The 24,894-nt window shown below is 44.4% G+C and overlaps 1 protein-coding gene across 12 annotated transcripts in view; it reads left to right on the top strand.

Annotated features, from left to right (window-relative positions):
- The window catches only part of LOC115154336 (autism susceptibility gene 2 protein), a 477,023-nt gene that overhangs the window by 173,933 nt on the left and 278,196 nt on the right, over positions 1-24,894 (top strand). For all 12 annotated transcript variants that reach the window (XM_029700467.1, XM_029700475.1, XM_029700471.1 and 9 more), the window contains one exon: positions 18,891-18,992. In XM_029700467.1, the coding sequence (XP_029556327.1) occupies positions 18,891-18,992 (102 nt within the window). The remainder of the gene's footprint in view (positions 1-18,890; positions 18,993-24,894) is intronic.

The following is a 24,894-nucleotide window of genomic DNA, read 5'->3' on the forward strand; positions in this document are numbered from 1 at the left end:
ATCATATAGAGTTGATGATCATCCTTGATGTTTTACTGAACATTCCAATACCTTTCTGATGCAATTCAACATTCATAAAATGATTTTAAACATTTCTTTCTCAAAACCCAAAGAGTCCTAAAATAGAGAATCAGAAAATGGGATTCTCCATGTTAATATCAATTTAATATCATGTACAATTTGGCTTTGTGATCCCCCAACCTCCATTCTCTGATGGCTATGACGGCTCGCCTAGTGATTTTGTTTCACAAGTGTCTCCCTCTGAAATATTAGTGACTACCACTGCTCTATTGTCTATTCCTGTTGTTGTTTCCCCTCTATTCTGCTTTTCTCCATCTCCTCTCCATTTCTTCTTTTCCTCAGCCTCTCTTGATGTGTTGTCATGTAGCACCACCTGCAGGTCATCAGTAAGGTGACATGTCTGCTGCTGGTTGGTGGAGCTCTCTTCTGAGAGAGGAGTTTGACTGAAGCAGCTGTCCCTCCGGGGGCCTCTGTGGGGTAGGAAATTAGCTCTGGAATAGAAAAACTTCCCAGCTAGAAACTAGTGTAGTGGTGGGCTTATTGTACATTCTTCTGGGACAGAGGAGGGAGGCAGTGTGCTGCTTACATGAGAGAGAACTGAGCTCACATTCTGTGTCAGTCTCTCTGCTCAGCGAGGGAGTGATACATTATTTACCTGTGTACTTAACATTTTGCTCAAGGGAAGTTTTACATTAGCTCTTGTGCCTGGATTGACATCACATACTTGGCCCTGTAAAAAATGTATGTTGTATACTCTCATGACAGTGTACATTTAACTATATAGGCTAGCACACACTGGGAAAGTGAGATAAAGAATAGAAAACGGATGCAAAGGAAAACAGCAAAGGAAAATCTCTGAAGTATTTCTTTTTTAAAACCTCTGGATACAGTTGCTTCTTTTAGCCTTGTACTATTGTTCACACTTGCTCTCCAGGGGTGAGAGAGACTGTAGAAAAGAAAGCATTCTCTCTCTCCCCCCAAACCCCCTAACATTCTGACACTTTTTAAGTTTATACCAAAGCTTGTTTTTCTGCTTTACTGATTTGTCTGTGGCTTTTGGGTTGAAAATAAACCTTGTATTGTTTCTAATTTGCATTCAGCACACTTCTCAATAATTCATTAAACAACTGCTTGGTGTGGAACTATGGTCTGTGTGTGTGCGTGCGTGCGTGCGTGTGCGTGCTCGTGCGCGTGTGCGTGTGTGTGTGTGTGAATAAAGTCATGAATTAAGTTGTTTAATAAGAATGCTGTCAGCAGATCCTCAAAGCTACACAACATTGTTGATGTGTATTTTGCAGTGCTAGTGTATTGTGTGTAGTACACTAACAATGTATAGAACACAGCAATCTTCATCTAACATTAACACTCATCCACTGTTCTTGTCTTGGAAATCATTGGTATGTATCTTAAAAATGTCAAAGATATTTTATGACTTTGATAAGTTTGATGTTGTGACTAGCGTGATCAAGGGTCTTGACCTCTTGGGTTCGTGTTGGACTTTCTAATTGCAAACTGCTGTTCCATCTGTGGTAGATAACTTTGATGTATTATCCCATAGACCTCCATGGAACAGCCCTTCTGTAGTCATAAATGATGTGATTAGCCTGAAATCTTATCTTAGCCCTGGTTATCAGTGTAATTCTTACTGCTTGTGGAATAGTTCTGATTAGATGATAGTGAGGTCGCCCGCAGTTTCACACACACAAACAACACGTTCTTAGCCCCCAATCCCAAACTGCTTGTCATCTCCTCCTGCTGATCCATCCACCACAGTCCCAACTGTATCTAATCAGCCAGTGTGGTGGACAACGATTTGAGATGCAGGTTATCAGTGTTTTAACAGCCTTTAATTACCAGAGGATTGCCTCTTTGGCTTAGTCTTTATGGCTGTGTGATTGATTTGAGCAGAGAAATATGTGGATTGGCCAGCAATAGCAAGGCTGCACTGATAACCCTGTGATCCCTGGCTCAGCCAGTGGTTATGTAAGACTCATCCTGGAGACTAGAAAGCTATGGGGCCTGAGGTTCACAGCCATTTGACTTCTGGGGCCTGAGGTTCACAGACATCTGACTTCTGGGGCCTGGGGTTCACAGACATCTGACTTCTGGGGCCTGGGGTTCACAGACATCTGACTTCTAGGGCCTGGGGTTCACAGACATCTGACTTCTAGGGCCTGGGGTTCACAGAAATCTGACTTCTGGGGCCTGGGGTTCACATACATCTGACTGCTGGGGCCTGGGGTTCACAGACATCTGACTTCTGGGGCCTGGGGTTCACAGACATCTGACTTCTGGGGCCTGGGGTTCACAGACATCTGACTTCTGGGGCCTGGGGTTCACAGACATCTGACTTCTGGGGCCTGGGGTTCACATACATCTGACTTCTGGGGCCTGGGGTTCACAGACATCTGACTTCTGGGGCCTGGGGTTCACAGACATCTGACTTCTAGGGCCTGGGGTTCACAGACATCTGACTTCTAGGGCCTGGGGTTCACAGAAATCTGACTTCTGGGGCCTGGGGTTCACATACATCTGACTGCTGGGGCCTGGGGTTCACATACATCTGACTTCTGGGGCCTGGGGTTCACAGACATCTGACTTCTGGGGCCTGGGGTTCACAGACATCTGACTTCTAGGGCCTGGGGTTCACAGACATCTGACTGCTGGGGCCTGGGGTTCACAGACATCTGACTTCTGGGGCCTGGTGTTGACAGACATCTGAATTCTAACACAACATGAACCACAGAGAAGTCAGGAAGATAATCAGGGAGACCATTAAAACCCCACAGTACTCTCCTCCACCACCGCCTTTCGCTGATTAGGTACAAAGTCCAAGTGCCGTGGTGATTGTTTATTATGCTACTGAATGAGTAGATTTAAAATGATTACACCACCTTTTCTGTTCTTGAAAAAACTGTCTTGAGTAACAGTAATAATAATAATAATACTGCCATAAACCCCTGAGCTGAGTAGCTAATTTTCCTCGACAAACACTGAAGCCACTGGCTCCCTTTTATTAATTTCTCTGTGCTTTTCACCGAAACTGCTGCGCTGAGAGTTACACAAATTATTTCCCAGTGTTTCCCTCTGAGAAGAGACAGTCCTCCCACTTCTCCCCCTTTCACCGTGCCGCGCCCGGGGGTCGAGCCGTAGCGAGCTGCATAAGGTAGACAAATTATTGGGTATCAGCTGTGATTTCCTCAATAGCTCAGTGGGGAGCAGGAAGTGGGACCGTGCGGTAGCAGTGGGTGCGGCACGGTGCAGATCGCCGTGGCCCTGGAACAGCCGCCATGCTGTGAGGGAGATGGCTTTTCTCTGTGACAGTCCAACAGAGAGCCGCAGGTCTGCAAATGAAAAAGAGGGGAGGAAATGTCGCCTTTACAGACAACCAGCATGCAGGCCCCTATTGCCTGGCTGTGCTGTGGACTGCTGTGTGTGTCTGCTGCTGCTGGGGAAGGAAAATAAAAGCATTGGATGGACAGAGAGCCAAACAGACAAAGAAATATGGATCATTCTCGAAAAACAGACCAGTGTTATTTTCTCTGCTAAACAGACCTCCCCTATGGTGTGCAAGTGATTTATAAATATGCTTTCCTCATCTGATACACATTTGTTAACTCTGTGTTGTGTTATGGATGGCTGTGCATAAACCAGATAGTTCGCTCTGTGTCTGGTGTCTGTCTACTCCATGTGGGTGGGAAGGCCTGATGCGCTCTGCTCATAGTTTTACAGGAGAGCCTGACTGGACTGACATTGTGTTATTATCAGGGATAGGAAGGTGGCTGTGTATTCATGCCAGCAGGCAGACAGTGTGGAGAGCAGTCAGCCCTGCCACACACACACACACACACACACACACACACACACACACACACACACACTCCTAGCTCCTGTTTGACAGGCGTGAGGCTTACACAATAATACCTGTGAGGAGGAGAGGGCTTAGCTTTTAGCTCTCATCACCCCTGACACTGCATCAGCCATGCTGCCATGCAGCCATGCAGCCATGCAGCCATGCAGCCATGCAGCCATGCAGCCAGACTACAGGCCAGACTCTATCTAACTTCATTACCCTCGTCTGTATCACTGAGTCTCCTGGTCTGCACACCATCATGTCAATGAGAAAAGGTTACTGGGAGATGAACTAGAATGGGTAAGATATTGTCTCTCTGTGTAACATCTGTAGTAGACAGTCTCTGCTTTGTCTTAGAGGGGCACTGTTTTCCCAGGGTCTCGTGTCTTAACAAAGGACTCCGAACTGCAGAGAAGGCATTTGCAGTAGGTGGAGCTCTTGTGTTGGGTTTGATGTTGGGAAGGTGATCCACCATCTGGTTGAGGGCTGGATGACTGCCTTTCTCTGTGTGTGTGTGTGTGTGTGTGTGTGTGTGTGTGTGTGTGTGTGTGTGTGTGTGTGTGTGTGTGTGTGTGTGTGTGTGTGTGTGTGTGTGTGTGTGCGTTTTTGTGCGTGGGCATGCGTGCATATATGTGTGTATTTTATGTACTGCCTGCAACCACATGCCACATTTCTCTCCCAGCTCCCTGACACCTTCATGCACAGGAACAAACATAAATGTCTCTTCATATTTTCTCTCCCTCTGCCTGCCTCTCTCTCTCCCTGCCTGCATTCTCTCTCCCTCTGCCTACCTGTCTCTCCCTCTGCCTGCCTCTCTCTCTCTGCCTGCATTCCTTCTGCCTGCGCCTCTATCCCTCTGCCTGCGTCTCTCTCTCTGCCTGCATTATCTCTCCCTCTGCCTGCCTCTCTCTCCCTCTGCCTGCCTCTCTCTCTGCCTGCATTCCTTCTGCCTGCGCCTCTATCCCTCTGCCTGCGTCTCTCTCTCTGCCTGCATTATCTCTCCCTCTGCCTGCCTCTCTCTCCCTCTGCCTGCCTCTCTCTCCCTCTGCCTGCCTCTCTCTCCCTCTGCCTGCCTCTCTCCCTCTGCCTGCCTCTCTCCCTCTGCCTGCCTCTCTCTCCCTCTGCCTGCCTCTCTCTCCCTCTGCCTGCCTCTCTCTCCCTCTTTCTCTCCCTCCCCTGCACCCTCCTTCTCCTCCTGTATTCTACCGCAGGCCCTCCATCTCTCCGGCCTGTCAGCGTGCTTTTTCATTTGGCTTGTTGCTACAGGGGGCTCGGCGCTGGCAGATTACAACTCGGCAGCCAGTCATTTTCGATTTATCTGAGCGCCCCTCCCCCCCAGTGCCTCCTCCCCCCCCTCAACCTGCCAAGCTTGCTCCCTGGCTAGCATCAATCCAGACACATAACAATTCCTCTGACCCCCCTCTCCCCCCTTTTCACCCTCCCTATTTTCCTCTTTCGATCGGCGAGAAAATTTAGCTCACAAGCCCTGAGACAAAAAAGAAATATTGTGGCAGGGGAAGCATTTAAGTTAGAGGAGGCAGCCAGGGCTGTATTATTACTTAGGCCTCTGTCACCGGTGATGACCCGGGAGAGTGGAGGATATCGATCGCGTGTCACTCAAGGCATTCAGCAGATTGCATTGACAAAGCTTGTCGAGGCCATTAATAGCAAGGTTAGCAGCCTTGGCTGGGACCCAGGAGAAACCTCTAACTGTGCCCCATTACATGGTGACTTTTAACCATTCCCCCGGCTCACAGACTGGATTGATAACCGTAAGGAAGTCATTTTACTCTCATAATTGCCTTCCTGTGGTTGACATTTGTGGCCCTAAGAGCCTGTAAAAGAGCCTTTCAGAGACAAAAGAGGAAGACGGCTAGCATTGTCTGGTTGAATTTAGAAAAAAAACAAAGACGTGCTGCACTAAACAAAACATGGCAGAGCGCAAAACCAAAAGATGAAAAGGAGCGACATAAGTGTGATTTATGGTTTGAAGGAAGTCCATTACTTGTAAGAGGAAGCCCAGACCAAAACAAAAACAGAGTGAGGGCACAGTTTGTAAAGAAGGTCACAGAGTAATTACTTTGCCCTGGTAAGATCCCTGATAGCCACTGAACGCTCTTGGGGAGATGAAAGTAGAAAAAAAATTACAAGATTTCGATCTGGCTGTAATTCTCAACGTAAATACAAGCGGCGCTGAGGACTTAAATAGTCCCTTTTCGTGCCTAGTGATGTGGAACTGGGCTGAAATGTAACAGGTCCCCTGTGTGTAGTAATTTGGCTTGGACACAGGTGGGGAAGCTATTTGTGCCAGCTGCCTTGCCACTGGTAGGTGCTGACAGGTCTCGGATGGAAGGTAGCTATTTTCAGCAGTGTGTAAATCAAAAAGACGTAACTGATTCTCTTCAGCGTTCTGGGGTAGACTCCTCCGTTTCACCATACTGGGGAAACTTACAATAATAAAATCTGTTTTTATTTATGGTGGTTGGAGGGGAATTATCACTACTTGGGAGAAATATAATTACAAAGTTCTCATCCTTAGTGAAAGAATCACTCATTGAACTGGTATCCGGTACATGGCCCAGTTGCTGAAAACTGTTTTTTTCCTGGTAGCCATTCATGTTATGCAAGCGTGGCATGTCCCATCCCTCCATCGACTGTCTGTCTGGCTCTCCTGTGCTCAGTTGTGATGTTGTTGAAGAGGAGTTAGCCTTGTATCCAGGTCACTAAGAACTAGCTAGAGTGGTGAATGGAGGTGGAACTGAGAATGTGGACAATGCCAGGCTGGGATTGTGAAGAGCAGGAGGCCTGAGGATGGAGGGAGCGGAGCGTTGCTCTGTGCTCATATAGACGCCATTTCCCCCCTGCTGTTGACTCCATTATGTCCACATTCCAGCCGCACTTTTATGGCCTGATGGGATCATAGGGGAACGATTGCACTGTTAATGCTATTACATTGTAATGTTAATGGTCATATCCCTTAATCATCTAGGCTTACTTGTATTATACTGTACGTTTGGAACCACGGTGGACCCACAAATTGCATGTTCTGTTTTTAACCTCTGTTATAGTCTAGGTTTCCAAGTAATTGCTGACAAAATTTGTGATTCCATCATTTCCTACACAGTGCCAGTTAGCGACATCATATTCAGAAAATGGTCAGCCTCTTGTAAGATAAATGTCTTGTTTTGTTGTTTGTTTAGCTCATATAGCCAAGTATGTGAGGTCGCCAGCCGACTGGGGAGGTATCTGAGCTGTTCAGATGCTGCTCATACTGCATTAGGACTTCTCCACCTATAGATACATGAGTTAACCTTGATGTGAGTTGTTGATCCTGGATCGTCATTTAGAAATCAGCATGTGTACTCTGCTACTGCACTAACATGTGATCTGACATGAGGTCAAAGGTCAAATACAAGGTATTAAGTCATGCTAAGGTCAAAGAAAATTCCTGCCAGCTAGCATCAAGCTGATAGAGAGCCTAATGTTGTTACGAGGCTCTCTATTGCAGCTCTAGTGTGCCCGTCACATTTAAACCAAGCTGATGAGAAAGTAGAAACAGATGCTGAGTAGTCCTCCTCCAAAGTCAACAAGCCAAGTCAACTCTTGGCCCAGTTCCTATTAATACATTGGCGCCTTTTGTACCATCTTCTTTTATGGCCTTTTAATAGTAGACGTGAATTTCAGGAAGGCGGCTAAATGAAGAAGGTTACAACAGGGGATTAGTGCTGTGCGCGGCCTCGGACAGGCACCCTGTCGGCCAGCCAAAAGGGAACCGTATATTCTCTAAACAGATTTTACAGTCACTCTAATCCCCCAGCCTGCAGCCCAGGGGAGCTAAACACGGGTAAGGTGAGACGCTGTGCTCTCGTTCCCTTGCACCGTGGCCAGCCAAAACAGGCTTGTGCTTCTGTCCCCTAGGCCGATAGCCCGGCATCCTGTTCCACAGAGGTCACGCCCACCTGCTGATTGGAGATCAGCTGATCTCAGCTCTGCTGTAATTTACAGCCCTCCTGCCTCACTGTTCCAGGGATCACAGATCAATGAGGGACAAGCACCAGCCTGCCAGGACCTAATCAAACCACTCTCACTGCTGTGCCCTGAAGCCAAAGGGTGTGACTGACTGGTACTAGTGGACAAGCTATTACTCACCCAGCACAACTTGTCTTGTATTTATAGACCTGTTATTGCAGTGGGACTTTAGTTCATATCTAGTCAGAATGTATGTGTATTACTAGTCATGGATGTGTATCAGCCATACAGTATATCCATTAGTCATATATAGGTAGACCAGTGTGGGTGCGGTATTCAATTACAGTCATTTTGTCCATTACTGCTGTCTAGTCGCTGTTAATGGACATAAATTGCGGGTTTATTGTGTGACCTTTCCTTTTAAAGATTTGAGTGGAATCGTTATAAACGAATCTCCCGTTTGACCATTTTTCTCTGCTTATTTACTGCTTTACATTCAGGCTGGGAGCTTGCCCTGCCTCAGGTTCTGCTATAATGGCACTGCAATGACCTATTTAGATCTTATCTCCTTAATAGCAGGAGCCAGGCGACAGCACACTCACTCCGCCATTTTGAAAAAATAATGTGTATATCTTCTTCCCCGCTTCTGAAAGGCTCCGTTTGTGCATTTTGGAAGCATTTGTTTATCATATTACCGCCACACATGAGCCGCGCACAAGGCTTGACCCGGTGTTAAGTGTCCGCACTAAATTTCATTGCCTCCATCTACTGGAAGGCCTGCCAATATACTGGCAGTGAATTCCTGGAGGAAGATATGGCAATAAAAAAGAGAAATGATAGCCTCCTCCTGCAAGCCGAGAGGAGAGGAGCCCTTTTCCTTTTTTTCTCCTAGCAGCACACTTTATTGAGGCTGGCCAGGCAGCTCAGGGAGCTAGCTGTGACTTGGCACTGAGGCTGCGGCTTAGTGAGATGGCTAGCTGAAAGCTGATATTGAAGTAACGACTCGGTGGCATGGATGGGGGGGCTTGGGAATAATGTAATTAATTGCACACAAATTTCTTTGATGAATAGTTATGTGGTGATAAGCGCTCGGCTGAGCAGCTGAAGGTCTCAGGCTTCTCTCTCTTTGCAGCTGTTTCACTCTGGGAAAGCTTCTCGTGTCTCTTCCTTCTCTTTCTCTCTCCTTCGCTCTCTAGTGTTGCCCCACACTCCCCTTTCTCTCTCCTTCTCTATCACCTCCTACTCTTTCTCCCCTCTCTCTCTCTTTCTCTCTCTCTCTCTCTCCCTCCCCCTTTCTGTCTCCTCTCTCTGTCCTTCCTCCCTTAGAGCCTAGGGGGATTCTGCTGTGGCCAGGGTGGGCAGGGGAGATGGAGGTGTTTCAAATGGTAAAGGGGCGATGGGAGGAGGAGGTATTTCGTTGCCACACGGGGTCCTATAACAAGGTATTCTGATAGGATCTGAAAGAGTGGAGGTCTCCCGCTGGTCTTATTATCCTCCTACCACCTCTCCCTCCTTCCAGTGCCTCACACCACTCAGTTCATTATTAAATCTGGTAATTGTCCCCATAACTCAGTGCAGCTGACTACAGCATTATATGGCCATTTGTACAAAGAGGGAAAAAGGTGATTGCGTTGCAGCTGCAGAGAGGATGGATGTTAAAAGCATATTGATTTGTCTGTAATGTCGTCACAGATTTATGTCTGTGTATAAATGCAGCCTCAAGTGTACCCACCCCCACCACACACCTTCAACCCCCCCCCCCTGTAGTGTGCTGTGGCACCCTTGCTTTGCTGTGAAGCATCACATTCCACCACAGAGAGACTGTGATCCTGCTCTGTGGGCTAAGCCTGTCCTCAGGGTGCATTAGGCCTGTGGATCTTCGTGCCACCATTACAATAATGTCTGACTAGGTCGCCAGAGGTCACAGCATCCACTTGAGCATGATAACAGCAAAGAGGTATAAGAGTGAAATGGAGCGTTTCCATGGCAATCACACCGCACCCCACAGAAATGTGAGACACTGATGAAAACTGCTGTTTCTGTTCTACCGAGTCCCTAGCTATAGTGACAGCTAGGCGACGTTGTCATTGATGTCACAGCCAGAGCAGAGGCATTGGGGGGCTAAATATTCCAAGAATCTCAAATGCAGTGAGCTCCCTAAGTATTGGGACAGTGAATTGTTGTTGTTGCTGTTTTGGCTCTGTACTCCAGCACTTTGGATTTGAAATTATACAATGACTATGAGGTTAAAGTGCTGACTGTCAGCTTACATTTGATGGTATTTTTAGCCATATCGGGTGAACCGTTTAGAAATTACGGCATTTTTTTCTACAAAGTCCCCCCAATTTTAGGCGACCAAAAGTAGTGGGAGAAATTCTCTGATATGTGAATTAAAGTTGTCAAAAGTTTAGTATTTGGTCCCATAGTGAATAATGATGAGTGAGAAAGTTACAAACGCACAAAAATCATACCCCTAAAATGCTAACTTCCCCTAATGGTGAGAGGTTAGCATGTTTTAGGGGTATGATATTTGTGAGTCTGTAACTTTCTCACTCATCATTATTCATGATTCATTCAGGACTATCCATAATCATGGTAGCATCCACATTAATGTAGAAGTGTTTAGAAACATATTCTATTCTTATTTACAATAAAAGTGACTACAAAATTACACTACATGATTTACCATGAATTTCTATTGGGCACAAAATAATCTGAAACATGAGCAAAACAAACAGCAAATGCATCCAACAAGTTTGTAGAGTCACAAGCTTGATGTAATCATTGCGTGCTAGAAATATGGGACTAAATACTGAACTTTAGACTACTTTAATACACATACAGTGCCTTCGGAAAGTATTCAGACCCCTTGACTTTTTCCACATTTTGTAACGTTACAGCCTTATTCAGAAATTGATTAAATATACTTTTTTCCTCAGCAATCTACACACAATACCCCATAATGACAAAGTGAAAACATTTTTTTTTGTAAATGTATTAAAAATAAAGAACAGAAATCACTTATTTACATAAGTATTCAGACCCTTTGCTATGAGACTCGAAATTGAGCTCAGGTGCATCCTGTTTCCATTGATCATCCTTGAGATGTTTCTACAACTTGATTGGAGTCCACCTGTGGTAAATTCAATTGATTGGACATGATTTGGAAAGGCACACACTTGTCCATTTAAAGTCCCACAGTTGACAGTGCATGTCAGAGCAAAAACCAAGCCATGAGGTCGAAGGAATTGTCCGTAGAGTTCCGAGACATGATTGGGTCGAGGCACAGATCTGGGGAAGGGTACCAAAACATTTCTGCAGCATTGAAGGTCCCCAAGAACACAGTGGCCTCCATCATTCTTACTGTAAATGAAAGAAGAAGAAGTTTGGAACCACCAAGACTCTTCCTAGAACTGGCTGCCCGGCCAAACTTTGCAATCGGGGGAGAAGGGCTTCGATCAGGGAGGTGACCAAGAACCCAGATGGTTACTCTGACAGAGCTCTAGAGTTCTGTGGAGATGGGGGAACCTTCCAGAAGGACAACCATCTCTGCAGCAACTCTTTGGCCTGAATGCCAAGTGTCACATCTGGAGGAAACCTGACACTAACCCTATGGTGAAGCATGGGGGTGGCAGCATTATGCTATGGGGATGTTTTTTCAGTGGCAGGGACTGGGAGACTAGTCATGATCGAGGCAAAGATGAACGTAGCAAAGTACAGAGAGATCCTTGATGAAAACCCGCTCAAGAGTGCTCAGGACCTCAGACTGGGGTGAAGGTTCAATTTCCAACAGGACAATGACCCTAAGCACATAGCAAAGACAATGCAGGAGTGGCTTCGGGACAAGTCTCTGAATGTCCTCGAGTGGCCCAGCCAGAAACTGGACTTGAACCCGATCGAACATCTCTGGAGAGACCTGAAAAGCTGTGCAGCAATGCTCCCCATGCAACCTGACAGAGCTTGAGAGGATCTGCAGAGAAGAATGGGAGAAACTTCCCAAGTACAGGTGTGCCAAGCTTGCATCCATACACAAGAAGACTTGAGGCAGTAATCGCTGCCAAAGGTGCTTCAATAAAGTACTGAGTAAAGGGTCTGAATACTTAAATACATGTGCAAAAATATATACCAACCTGTTTTTGCTTTGTTATTATGGGGTATTGTGTGTAGATTGATAAGGGTTAATTGTTTTCTTAATACATTTTAGAATAAGGCTGTAACGTAACAAAATGTGGAAAAAGTCAATGAGTCTGAATACTTTGGAATGCACTGTATCTGTGAATTTGTCCCAATACTAAAATGGAGGGACTACATTATGTACAAAAAGTGCTTTAATTTCTAAATGGTTCACCCGATATGGATGAAAATACCCTCAAATGTAAGCTGACAGTCTGCACTTTAACCTCATAGTCATTGTACCAAAACAACAAATGTGTCACTGTCCCAATACTTTTGGAACTAACTGTATGTCAATTGGAAGATGGGGACGTACTGTATTGGGACATAAAGACAATGCTTCTGCTGTCTAATGCTTCTAAAAGAGACACTGAATGATGTATTTTAACTGTGTCTTCCCATGACCTCTATACCACACACAGACCAACTAAACACTAAACAAATAAGGGCAGTGGGACCCCAGTGAACCCTGATGCCCAGTGACAGGCTGTGACTGTGGGTGGCTGAGGACGTGGGGAGGAGGTGGGGGGATGGAGGGCGCCTGTCTGGGGTGGTTAGAGCGCTCAGGCCTCAGAGCCAAACACAGGGTCAGGCCCGGGCCACGCTGGTTACCGCCGGTTACGCTCTGCCACACAGCTGCTGTCGGAACGATGACAGAGGATGCTGAACCAGCGCTTTACAGGCCCTGACGGCCCCTGTGTCCCACTTTCACATTACGTTCTCCTCGGAAGAAACGCGTTGTGGGTTAACCGTGCCCGACTGTTTCCAACTGCTGCTGTCTGCTGCCAGTCCAAAGGTGACACCCTATGGGGCTGGACCTCACCACGGGGCTGATGGGAAATGTAGTCTCTCATCCCCCTATGCTTAGACGGTGATTATTGCTATGAATATCATCATGATATGTTTTTACTATTCAGAATATAAACATATCCTAGGCATTTGGCATGCTTTTTGTTCCATGAATAGTTTAAAGGGAAATCTTTTCATGCTCATCATTAGGGAATCTTGAAAAATGTAGTGGAATGTCTTGTCATTGGTTTGTCCTCCAGCTATACAGTAATCTGTGTGTGCAGTAGGCTAAAAACTCCTCCAGTTTCTTATGTTAACTGCTGAGTTGTGCAGCCTCCAGCCTTTCAGGTTTTTGGGGGGTTCTGTATAAGCACTTTGTGACATCTGCTGATGTAAGAAGAGCTTTATACATGCATTTGATTTGATTTGTTTCAATCCGTTATATATAGACCTCTGAAGGTAACATAAAGGAGATATTCAAAGTGTAGTCGCTGGAAACCAAAGGGATTTGACAGTGCAGCAGGAAATACAGCGTTTATTATAAGCAACCCGTGCTAGCTAGTGGATTATCTATAAAACTTTCATGATACTCCCTCAGTAGCAAGCAGCCATAAAACTTCCCGAATGAGGGACTTGTTAATTTACTTGTTAAAGCAAATTAAAAATGTATAAGCGCTTTTAGGTAAATGAGATCCTCTTTCATTGCTGGCCTGGTGGGAGGAATACTGAGAGGACAGGTTAGCTATGCTGAAAGCCGAACGCAGAAGAACAATAAAAGCCCTTAAATTGTTCCAGGTTTTATTACCGCTGAGTTCCGCAGCTGCTGTTGTGCGTAACTAAGGGAAACCAGGAGCTGATAGCAACGGAATCCCACAGGAGCTAGCATAGAAAGCCGGGCCCAGCTTTCACATTTTTTTGTGTGGCGGATGGAGGGGAGGGGGTAGGGGGTGGGTTGTGTACAGCTCTGTCAAAAAGGCCTGTGTGGTTACACACGTTAAGCAGGGCCCACTTTTGTGTTTGATTACATTTAGTTGCTAGTGGAGCCTTTGGGAATAAGTCAATATGCTTGTAAAATTTGTCCGCAGCACTGGCAAAGCACTTTTCAGTAAGTGGGTAGAGGAAATAATTGACTACACATGTTGACGATAATCCCGTAAAAACCTTCAAAGGCTGTTTTTCAACCTCCATTCTAATGTGCAAGCAGCATCTTAAGGGAGATATTTCTTCCCTTGAAAATTCTCAAGTAGGAAAATTAGTATTGTTCAGGTCATGTTTGTATAGATGAATATCACTTTCTCAGCTCAGCTGCCCATACTAGCAATACAGAAATAAAAAGCATTCCGTTTAAGTTAGTCTTCTATTGATTCAGGCTTCTTTTATAAACTAGCCTATCTGTATTGTAAGTGGCAGCCATCTCCTTCTGTGAGGCAGTACTCCATAACAATTAGCTTGGGCATTTGTATGGCCATTGAGGTAACAGTTTCGTAGAGGTTTAGTTCAGGGTGAGGGAAATTACTTCCAAATATGGAAGGTATCTGAGCTCCAACTTTCTGTGCGTTCTAAGAGATGTAATACCTGGAAATTGCTTAACACCACAGCTCCGTGTGGATCTGGGTTTGCACAGCGCGGTGAAGGACATTACAGACATCCTGTATGATATGCTGTTCATTTTCCTGGTCAAGTTGGCTGGCCCCTTGCACTTTTCACACAATTGGAAACAAATTCATCCATTCCCTTTTGGCCCTTGTATCATAAGTGATAACGTTACCAGTTACCAGATCTACTCTAGGTATGTGTCATAGCAAGTCGTTCCAAACTACAGAATGGAGGTTTCTATTTAGTCTGAATTTGGGGGAATATATATCATTTTGTTGCTATCACATTGGAGATATAGAGGCATGGATACAACTATGATAGTGTGTAGGTTTTATTTAGTTTGCTCTCTGCCAAACAATCACGCTGACTGGAAACACTTGTTAATTCTATACTTCAATAAATTCAGGAGGGGGGGGGGGTGTTTCTCTCCTAACACAAAACAGATTGAGGGAAAACAAGACCTTATTGTGTTGGAATTAATAGCAGATGCACTTAAGATGCACTAAATGTTTCATTAGATGCTAATGTCTTGCTGTGTTTTTAATTGTTGTGAAATTAGCCTCTGCAATATTAAAACCATCTGTTTGTTAGCCCTGTTCCTGCAGGGTGAATCTTTACCCAGGCTGTGTGGATGACAAGGTCATTAAACGAATGCATCGGTATGTGTACTGAATACTCAGGGAGAAAAAGGTGTAGATTCACACGCAGAGCGCAGCAGATGTTATTTAAGCCTTCACAGAAGGAAGGAATCACGGTCACAGGCAGGCAATGGTCAAACACAGGTAGGCAGTCAAAAACAATACCTCACAACCATACAAACAGAAAGAACTGAACTAACTAGGGAGCTGATGAGACCAGGTGAGAAACGAACACAGGTGAAAACAATGAACAAAAATGAAAGACAGGGCTACGTTCCAGAACACAAAGAAACAGGGCTACGTTCAAGAACACAAAGAAAAAGAACACAAGGTTGACTAAGAAAAGAAAAGCAGAACCTTACAGTATGTTTCAACCTGCCTCTTAATTACTATGTTTATATTGTTATTACATGAGCAAGGAACAACAGAACGGGCATGTACAGATCACACATGCACACTGCAAGTACATGCACACACACGTGCGTGAAGGAAAACACATGCACACACACACACACACACACACACACACACACACACACACACACACACACACACACACACACACACACACACACACACACACACACACACACACACACACACACACACACACACACACACGCACACACACATACACACACATGCACACACCCAGTACCCCCACCCACCCTTTCTGACTGCACCTATCATCTCTGTACTAGATGTTCTGGAAAGCAGCCATGGCATGTTCACTGCAAGAGAAGAAACTGTTAAAAGACAATGAAGTGATAAAATGTGAAATGACTGGCCAGAGTAATGAGAAGACGTAGACCTTGATGAGCCACTGCTTCCTGCTACTGGGATGAGTGTCCAACTGAAGGGACTACTAGTCTCTACACACAGAGGGACTAGTTTATCCCTCAGATATATCTGTACTGGGAGGTCATTCATTCTCAGCTCAGCTTTTTGATGGGGCTGATTTATTGTGACCACCATTCCTTCTCTTCGTTTAGCATGTCTATTAACCACACCGTTAAAGGATGAGTCCATCACGCCACGGAGCGGGCATGATCTGCACCTTGGAAAGAAGATTCATTCTCAGAAGTAATTTAAGGAGGCTTTAAGTGAAATTAAAGGGAACAACAAGTCAAGGGAGACATTTTGCTAATCACTGTTTAATAGCTGGTGCCTGCCTGGCCATGTAATACATCTGAAAGATGATTTAGGCTTATTGAATTGGCTTTATTGGGTGATTGTTCTTTACACGTTGTCTGAGGTCAATTTCATCAAGATTTTGATTTCACAGAGTATATTTTCTACTGATCGATGGAGACCAATGAGTGTACAGTATTTATACAATCAGTTAGTTTCACTTCCGGACATCAGTCATTTTGATGATACTTGAACTGTTAGAATAATCAAAATGTATTTTACTCCAACATACTGTGACAGAATTCTTGTCCAATGTGTCGGACTTTATTCTAAGAGATAAGGTAATGCAGACAAGCCCTTAAAAAAAACAAAGAAAGAAAATATGTTTTTGTCACATACCCCGGTTAGGTGCAGTGAAATGTGTTGTTTTATAGGGTCGGCCATAGTAGTATGGTGCCCCTGGAGAGAATTAGGATTTAGTGCCTTGCTCAAAGGCACATCGGAATATTTTTCACCCTGTCGGCTCAGATATTCAAACCAGTGACCCTTTCGGTTACTGGCCCAACGCTTTAACCGCTAGGCTACCTGCCACCCCTTAGAGCTATCCCATCATTTCATGTCCTATGGATTGGCTTGAATTATGAGGACCACACAATTTATTTTCATAATATGCCTAATCTATTTTTTTTAACCTAAAGTTGCAAAGGAAATGTTGTGATCTATTTAATAAACACAAGAAACCAGCAAAATTGATAAAAGAGTGTGGCTGTATAGCAGGAACAACGGCATCTAGTGGTCAAACCTGGTACTTTCACACAACTTGTCAAACATATAGAACTTTTACTGTATACTACTGTAGTTGTTGGGGTGGGATTGGCATTAGATGTGGAAAGTCCGTGGGTGGCTTCAGATTTTTTGGCGGGATTCCATCGTGTCTTATTCATTGGAAGGAAGACGTTTGGTCCAGATCGGATATTGGGGACTATATTTATTGAATGTTATCTTAAAATGGCCAATTTTACGTGCAATCAATTAGCTTCATTTCTCAGAGATCACATTATATTTCAACAAAATAATGTTTCAGGAATACTAATCTTATCTTTTACTAACTACTCCCTCCTTGAGAGAGAAATGCACAGTGCTGCCAGCAGGGACCCAGGTTGGTTATTAATGAATATTACATTATAGGTCAAAATGTTTTGATGAACGACCTGCAGACTGGGGCATAAACAGTGCACAGTGCCATCGCTCCCATCTTTCCATGCCCTTACTTCAGGGCTCTATTACTGTGCCAGTGTGTATGCCCAGGATATTACTTCCCCCTCTCTCTGAAAATATGCAAACTCCCATCAGAGGAATTGGCCTTTAACAAGAAAAAAAGGAGGGAAAATGTGGAGGGGAAGTGTGTTGAAGGTAATTAGTGCTATCACACATGCCGGAGCCCTGTGTTTGAAGCTCTGTGTGTGTGTGTGTGTCTCTATGTCCTTGTGTTCCCTCCGGCACTGTTGTCTTGTGTGGCCTCGCTCTCTTATCTCCTCTCCCCTTTAGGCCCATCTGGCATCTCCCAGTGCTCTGGCTCTCTCTTATCACTCTCAGCACTCAGCCTGGCTCACAGTCTTTCACCCACCACTGTATTCTCCCAAGGAAAGGATTCCTTTCACACTGCTGCTAATGGCTACAGAGAAGGGAACATTTTAATTTTAATTATACATTTCATTCAAGGGCTCTTAAGACATTCTCCCTACCCTGTGCCATTTCAATAAAATTTGATGGCCGGAATGAGGATGTATAAAAATTCCTTGTATCAAAAGCGAGCTGTGTAGTTCAGTCAGAGAGAGAGAGAGAAAGAAAGAAAGAAAGAGAGAGAAGGAAAGAGAACAGCCCCTCTTAGAGAATACAATCCCTCTGCGTGCTGTATGTCGTGTCATACTCTGCTTTTTCTATTTTGTGGCATTACACCTGTTTGCTGCTCTCCTCCACAAAGGCCCCATAAAGCTGTTTTTTCTGTGCTTTGAAATGAAGCATGCAAGGTTTGGCTAAGATTTGGCAAGGCTGGCCCAGTCTGGTCTGGTGTTGGTCTGGTCTTCTGGGTCTGGAAGGAAGGAGTATCGTGAGGAAGCTTCAGAGGACATGAATTGCGGATTTGGACCACAACGGCCCGTGGGCTCCCAGGAGTCCCACATTGTTATCTTCAGACTTCTGGAGGGCTCAGATGTTCTTGGATCGCACATCTTCCTCCTACTCTTTGCTCTCTTGCTTTTTATTTTCTGTGTCTTAGTGAGTCTGACAGTGTCTGGAAAGTGACACCTGCTGAGCTCCTGTAGTCTCTGTATGGGGCTGTCTGTTTGTTGGAAGGGAAGGGAATACGGCTTTTGAAGATTTTTGAAGGCTTTTGTTTCTGTTCTTATCTTCTCTGAAAGGTTGATAGGGATTTCACAGTGTGAGATCATATGCTGGCTGTCTTGTCTGTCATTGGCAGGCTGGAGTGACTGCTGCTGGCTCAAGAGGCCTATAAACATGACAGATTTACACATACACCACAGCGCTTGCTGCCAACACGCACAGATTCATGAAAAAATGTTCTTCTGTCTGTTGGATAGGGATTCCCAGCTCAGTCTCCTCAGCCAATATCATCTATGTAAAGCTTAGAACCAAAGCCCTGTCGCAACATCTTCAGCATGTTAACGTGTGTCTGACTGTGTGTGTTTGTTGTCTTTCAGCTGAAGCCAGGACAGAACAACTGCAAGGACAGCGACAGCGAGAGTGTGAGCGGAGGGTCCAAGCCTTTTGTCGGAAGCAGCTCCAGAGATAGGCTGAGTGACGTAAGTAAACAAACAAATAAGCACACAAACAAGACGTGACACTAACTGTATGTCTACACACTACAATATAACTTAAATGCCTCATGAGCTTAGTTCAACTGTCGTACCCCATCAGAACTCAAAATATAAGCATGTTTTACTCCAATGTTTGGAAACAAAGTAGATGTGACTTGCTCCATCATTATCAGTCGGATTGACCCCAACAAACGTTTCGAGCTTTATATATGGTTGAAAACAGGAGATTCTAAGCTTAAATAAGGATAACTTGTGTATCAACTCTCAAATTTTAGCGCAGTAGAGTTAGTTACAACAGAGATATCCCTGGTCAGCTCTTTAGAGAGTTTGCTGTTTGTTTTGAGTGCGACACTGTTTGCATTTTGCATGTCGCAACACAAGTGCTACTGTAGAAGACATTATGTCTGTTATATGGCATAACTTGTAGCTTGCTTGCTACTCATTTAAAAGTTTGACAAGTTAATGTGTATAAAAATGAGTTTGTGGGTAAGCTAGCAAACTAAACTGCTAGTTAGCTAGCGTGTCAGTTGACTGTTAGCTAGCCAATGACTCATTTTGAAAGTTGGATCTTACAGTATCGTCTGTAGGCTTTAAATATCACACAGATTTTGACATTCAAAATGATTTTGTTGGCTAAAAAACATGTTCAGGTGATTTATTTTTGAATCCATAAACAGACGATGTCAACATTTAGCCTCAAACATGTTTCTACTGCTGATTGCCGCTTAAAAGGCGATCTTTGGGTTGTCTTTTGTGAAGATTACATGAGGTTTGACAAGGTAAGTTTAAGTTACTGAAACTCAAGAAGAGTCTGATTAAGATGCATTGTGTGCTGCATATCACAGCCAACAGGTAAGTTCTGCTGATGCTGTGGACTGATAAAAACGTAATGTGATTTGCATTGGCCCTTCACCAATAAGAAGATCTCCAGCCTGGTGTTGTCATTGGCTGTCCGCCAGGCTCCTTCTGGTGAACAGGGCTGTACAGTACAGTTACAGTTAGTGTTGTAACCATATACTGTACACACAGAGGTTTAGTACTAGAATAAGGACATCCTATTTACCCAGTGTCTTGTTCCTCAGTCTCAGTTCTTTAGAATCTAAATGTAAATGTGTTTCATTTATTTATTCAACCTTTATTTAATGAGTCAATAGAGATCAAATTCTTATTTACAATGACGGTCTGGCACATAGGGTGAGAGATCCATCTCTGTGCTGGCTTGGATATGTAAGGAGAGCAGACTTGTGTTAGGAAGGCTGTAAGGCTCTGTAAAGGCCTGCTATGCTATCTGGCAGACCCCAGCAATTTTACTTTGATTCTAGTGGTGAATCTACAGAGGTGCTGCTATCAGATATGGTCCATAATTAAAACTGTCAGTTGGAAGGTGAAGCCAGTTGTTGACAAAGACACGGAGCGAACGAGTGAAGCAAAACGAATTCTGATGTGTAGCTATAGGATGCTTGGCCAGGCATGAAATTAAATAAGTAATTTGATGTCAACATCATACATTTAAATGATACCTGCTGCTTCACCTCGTCCTACTGTACTGTAGTAGCAAGGCAGAGAGAGAGAGAGAGAGAGAGAGAGAGAGAGAGAGAGAGAGAGAGAGAGAGAGAGAGAGCGAGAGAACGAGCGCGTGAAAACGGAGAGAGAGAGACAGTGTGTATAAAGACAAACAACGATAAAAAAATGAAACTGTGGATGGACACAGTTTTATCACTTTGAATAACTGATAGCCACAGCTGTGCGTGCCATGGAAAATTAACAACAGCCTTTAATTTGTCGTCCATTAGGCCACGCTGAGCAATATGGGCTTGGAGAAGAAGACTTACACAGTGCTGTCATTCAGGGCCTGAGGAGAAGACGGACATGTGATAACCTTTTGGTTTAAATTATAGGGCAACATAGTTTAATGTATTGAATAAGAAATTAGAGAGTATGATCCGATCTGGAGCTATACATTATATGTGGACTTCAGGACTAGAATGTGAGCGAATCATCCGTTTCTTGTCCTTTGTAGTCTCGCTTTAAACAAAGTGCAACTTATAAAAGCTTCATAAAGCATTCATAAAGGCTTCCTAAGCACTACATAAATGGGTCATGAATCATATAACCCGTATGTCATGCTCTATAAAGGATTCATAAATGTGACAAAACCCCACTATGTCAAATGTTACATAAACCAGTGTTTTTTAAAGGGTGACATAAGCACTGCTTAAAGGTGCACTATGCAGAAATTGCTCCGCCATTTTCTGGTTGCAAAAATTCTTGTCCTGCAAAATGTTGTCCTGCAATTATTGTACACCCTAATTGCCCAGTGTTTGAGGATAAATGCCTCATATTACTTCCCTCTCTTTCAACTCACATACCTCTGAATGTGGTAACATATCTTGTATGTCCTGAAATTATCTTTACTTCTGTTTGAACATTTCTTTAACCCATCCATAAGTTATGTGTTGTGGTTGTCAAGATATTTTTGTCCTCCACATTATCTTTCACCATGACAGCCTTTTATCCACAATGTGTGTCCTGTGAGGGTTGAATAAAGCCAGTCCTCCACAATATCTATCTACCTGTCTGGCATGGAGGGCCAGAGGGTCTGTCCTCTCTGTGTGTCTGACGGGAGCTGCTGAAAGCTGGGCTGCGTGAGGACAGTGTTTTTGCCACTTTGAAAGAGTCACGCTATAAGAGGACCCATCTCAGGCCCCCACGGGCCTCTGAACAGTCCTGCCTGGCCACGCTGTAAAAACCCACTTCACACATCGCAGGCGGCGACAGCTGAGACCTCTGTAGCAGGACCACTGCCCCAGATGGAGGGTGAGGAGAGGGAGATGGGTTGAGAAAGGGGGAGGGGAGTAAGGGTGAAGAGAGGGAGAGGGGGTGGAATGAGAAAAAGTGGGTGAGAGAAGAGGGAGTGAGATCCTGTGGAAGCCATATTGATAAACCTGAAATATTGTCTGATTTTCTGGCTTATAGTAGGCATGTGTGAAGAATGTGATACAAGGCCGGCCTGTTGCTTAGCTTGAAATATTCACCAAGGCCAACCCTAAATGTAATTCATAGTGCAACATGTACGCATGCACACACACTTGTGTGTACACACACATCAGCCTCATTGGGGTTAGCCTTAACCCCAAACCCCAGCTAAATTGGCAGGCAATGCTATATTTACTCTGAAGCCTGTTGTCCCCTTTACGAAGCATTTGATAGGCGTTGGGTTCACAGCATGCATACAGGCCTCCCCCTCCCCACCACCATTGCCACCCCTTGCCCCCGCCCCCTTTCCTCCTGCCGCCATCCCCATCCTGGGTGGCAGGAGTCAGACAGGAGTTCTGGGCAGAGGGAGTCTGCTGGATGGGGGTGGGCAGGGAGGCTGGGATTATTCAGTCGTGTTTAGTCTGCGGCAGAGGTGAAATGCCACCATTATCCGGCTGCTTATCAAATAAATTGGCAATTACGGGGCTTGGAACGCGAGTAAACAGCACATTACTCTTTTTTTGTTACTACCCAAGGCCCTTGATGAGAGATGAGCGAGAGGGAGAGAGAGAGGCCCGAAAGCGTTTGGTGTCATAGCCCGCCAGTCAGTGTCCATCGAGGCATGCAGGCAAATGGGGACAGGAAATAAATAGATTTTGAAATAACAACATTTGATCCCCTAATTCACCATGGTCATTCTCCCTTATTTGTCCAGTTGTTTTTTTCTGTTGACAGATCCATTCTTTCAAGCATCAGCACAGAAGTTTGTGAATTGTAAGTACCATAATTTATGCTCAACTCTCATTTGCAGCTTTATGGCCATAGAAATACTGATGCAGGGCTCTAGAAACGTTCAGGCTAATACTCATATTGACGGCATATACAGTGGCCATGTTTTTTTTAAGCTGATCTTAACTTTTGTTGTACATAATGTCGCCGCCATCATTTCCTATGACCGAAAACCGTTTCAGGACAACAGAACAGCTATCACTAACCTCAATTTGGATGATAATTTCTACTTCAATGAGTCGGCAGCTCTAGATGTTCTGCTTACTCCCGACCAGGCCTTAATTCCCGGGACTCGAAAGAGGAAGCGGCATCCTAAGATGACTACGACGATGAACAAATAGTCCGCCATTGCCTTCTGTTGTGTTGGAGAACATGCAGTCACTGGAGAACAAACTGGATGAGCTCTATCCTATCAATGGAACCTGAAAAAATATAATATCCAATGTTTCTCTGAGTCATGGCTGAACGAGGACATGAATGTACATCTTGCTGGTTTTTCTATGCATCGACAAGACCGGACTGCAGACTCAGGTAAGATGAAGAGAGGAGGGGTGTGTCTCTTTGTTAACAACAGCTGGTGCGTGATATTTAATGTTAAGGAAGTCTCAAGTTTTTGTTTCGCCTGAGTTAGAATACCTTATGATAAGCTGCAGACCATACTATTTACCAAGAGAGTTTTCATTTATATTTTTCATAGCTGTCTATTTACCACCAGAAACCGATGCTGGCATAAGCAAACAAGAAAATGCACATTCAGAGGCTGCGTTTCTCATGGTCGGTAATTTTAACGCAGGAAGAAAGAAAATCAGTATTACCTCATTTTCACCAGCATGTCACTTGTGCAACTAGAGGCGACTAAACTCTAGATCACCTTTACTCCACACACAGAAATGCATACAAGGCCCTCCCTTGCCCTCCCATTGACAAATCAGGCCATTACTATCCTCCTGCTGCCTGCTCACAAGCAAAAACTGAAACAGGAAGCACCAGTTACGCATTCATGTGGCAGGGCTTTGCAAACTATCACGGATTATGAAAGGAAACCAAGCTTTGAGCTACCCAGCGATGCGAGCCTACCAGACGAGCTAAATGCCTTCTATGCTCACTTCGAGGCAAGCAACACTGAACCATGCATGACAGCACCAGCTGTTCCCGACGACTGTGTGATCTCGCTCTCGGTAGCCGATGTGAGTAAGACCTTTAAACAGGTTAACATTTACAATGCCAAACGAAATATCAATTTTCACCTTCACTCTATTGGTAATGCGTACAAATTGGATCATAAGTCTAAAAGTAGCATAGATCCCACTTAGAACATTGATATGCCCGTAAAGTAATCTCGAAAACCCGACCCTATGCAACACAGTGAATAGGGTCTGGTTTCAATAATGGATTTTTTGTCATACAGGATATATGTCACTGCTTACGTCGATAATGGAAAAAAATCACGAGGCAGACATGCCAGAACGTCGCACTTCAGAACCAAAGTTTGCAGGCAAAACCTTTGCAGTGGTTTTAGTTAAGGTAGTTGATGCAAACTAGCCACTTGTGAAATGCACTTATAAAAAAATTACCTCTGTGATCTCCATCTTGCTAGCTACTACTTTGTATTTTAATCAAGCGGATAAAGTAGTGACGTAGGCAGTGACATAGACTCTTTTGGCACAGAGGAACTATCATTGAAACCAGACCCTAGTCACTGCGTTGCCTAGGGTCGTGTTTTCGAGACTACCCGTAGAGTATATTATGTTCAACAGTATATTGTACAAATTAGAAAATCATGTTTATATTTTTGAATATTCATAAAGTAATGTAAGAAAATTATTTAAATATAAACACTACCTATATTTCAGAGCAAATAGTAAAGCTTCATGTGTGTCCAGATTTCTCCATTGAAGTTTATGTCAAATGTAAGTGATTTGATATTTATTTTTTTGTTGTATTTTTTACCTCTTTTTCTCCCCAATTTTGTGATATCCAATTGGTATTTACAGTCTTTTTCCATCGCTGCAACTTCCATACAGACTCGGGAGAGGCGAAGGTCGAGAGCCATGGGTCCTCCGAAACATGACTCGCCAAGCCGCACTGCTTCTTGACACACTGTTCACTTAACCCGGAAGCC

Source organism: Salmo trutta, chromosome 19 (assembly GCF_901001165.1).
Source record: "Salmo trutta chromosome 19, fSalTru1.1, whole genome shotgun sequence".
Classification (NCBI taxonomy): Eukaryota; Metazoa; Chordata; class Actinopteri; order Salmoniformes; family Salmonidae; genus Salmo; species Salmo trutta.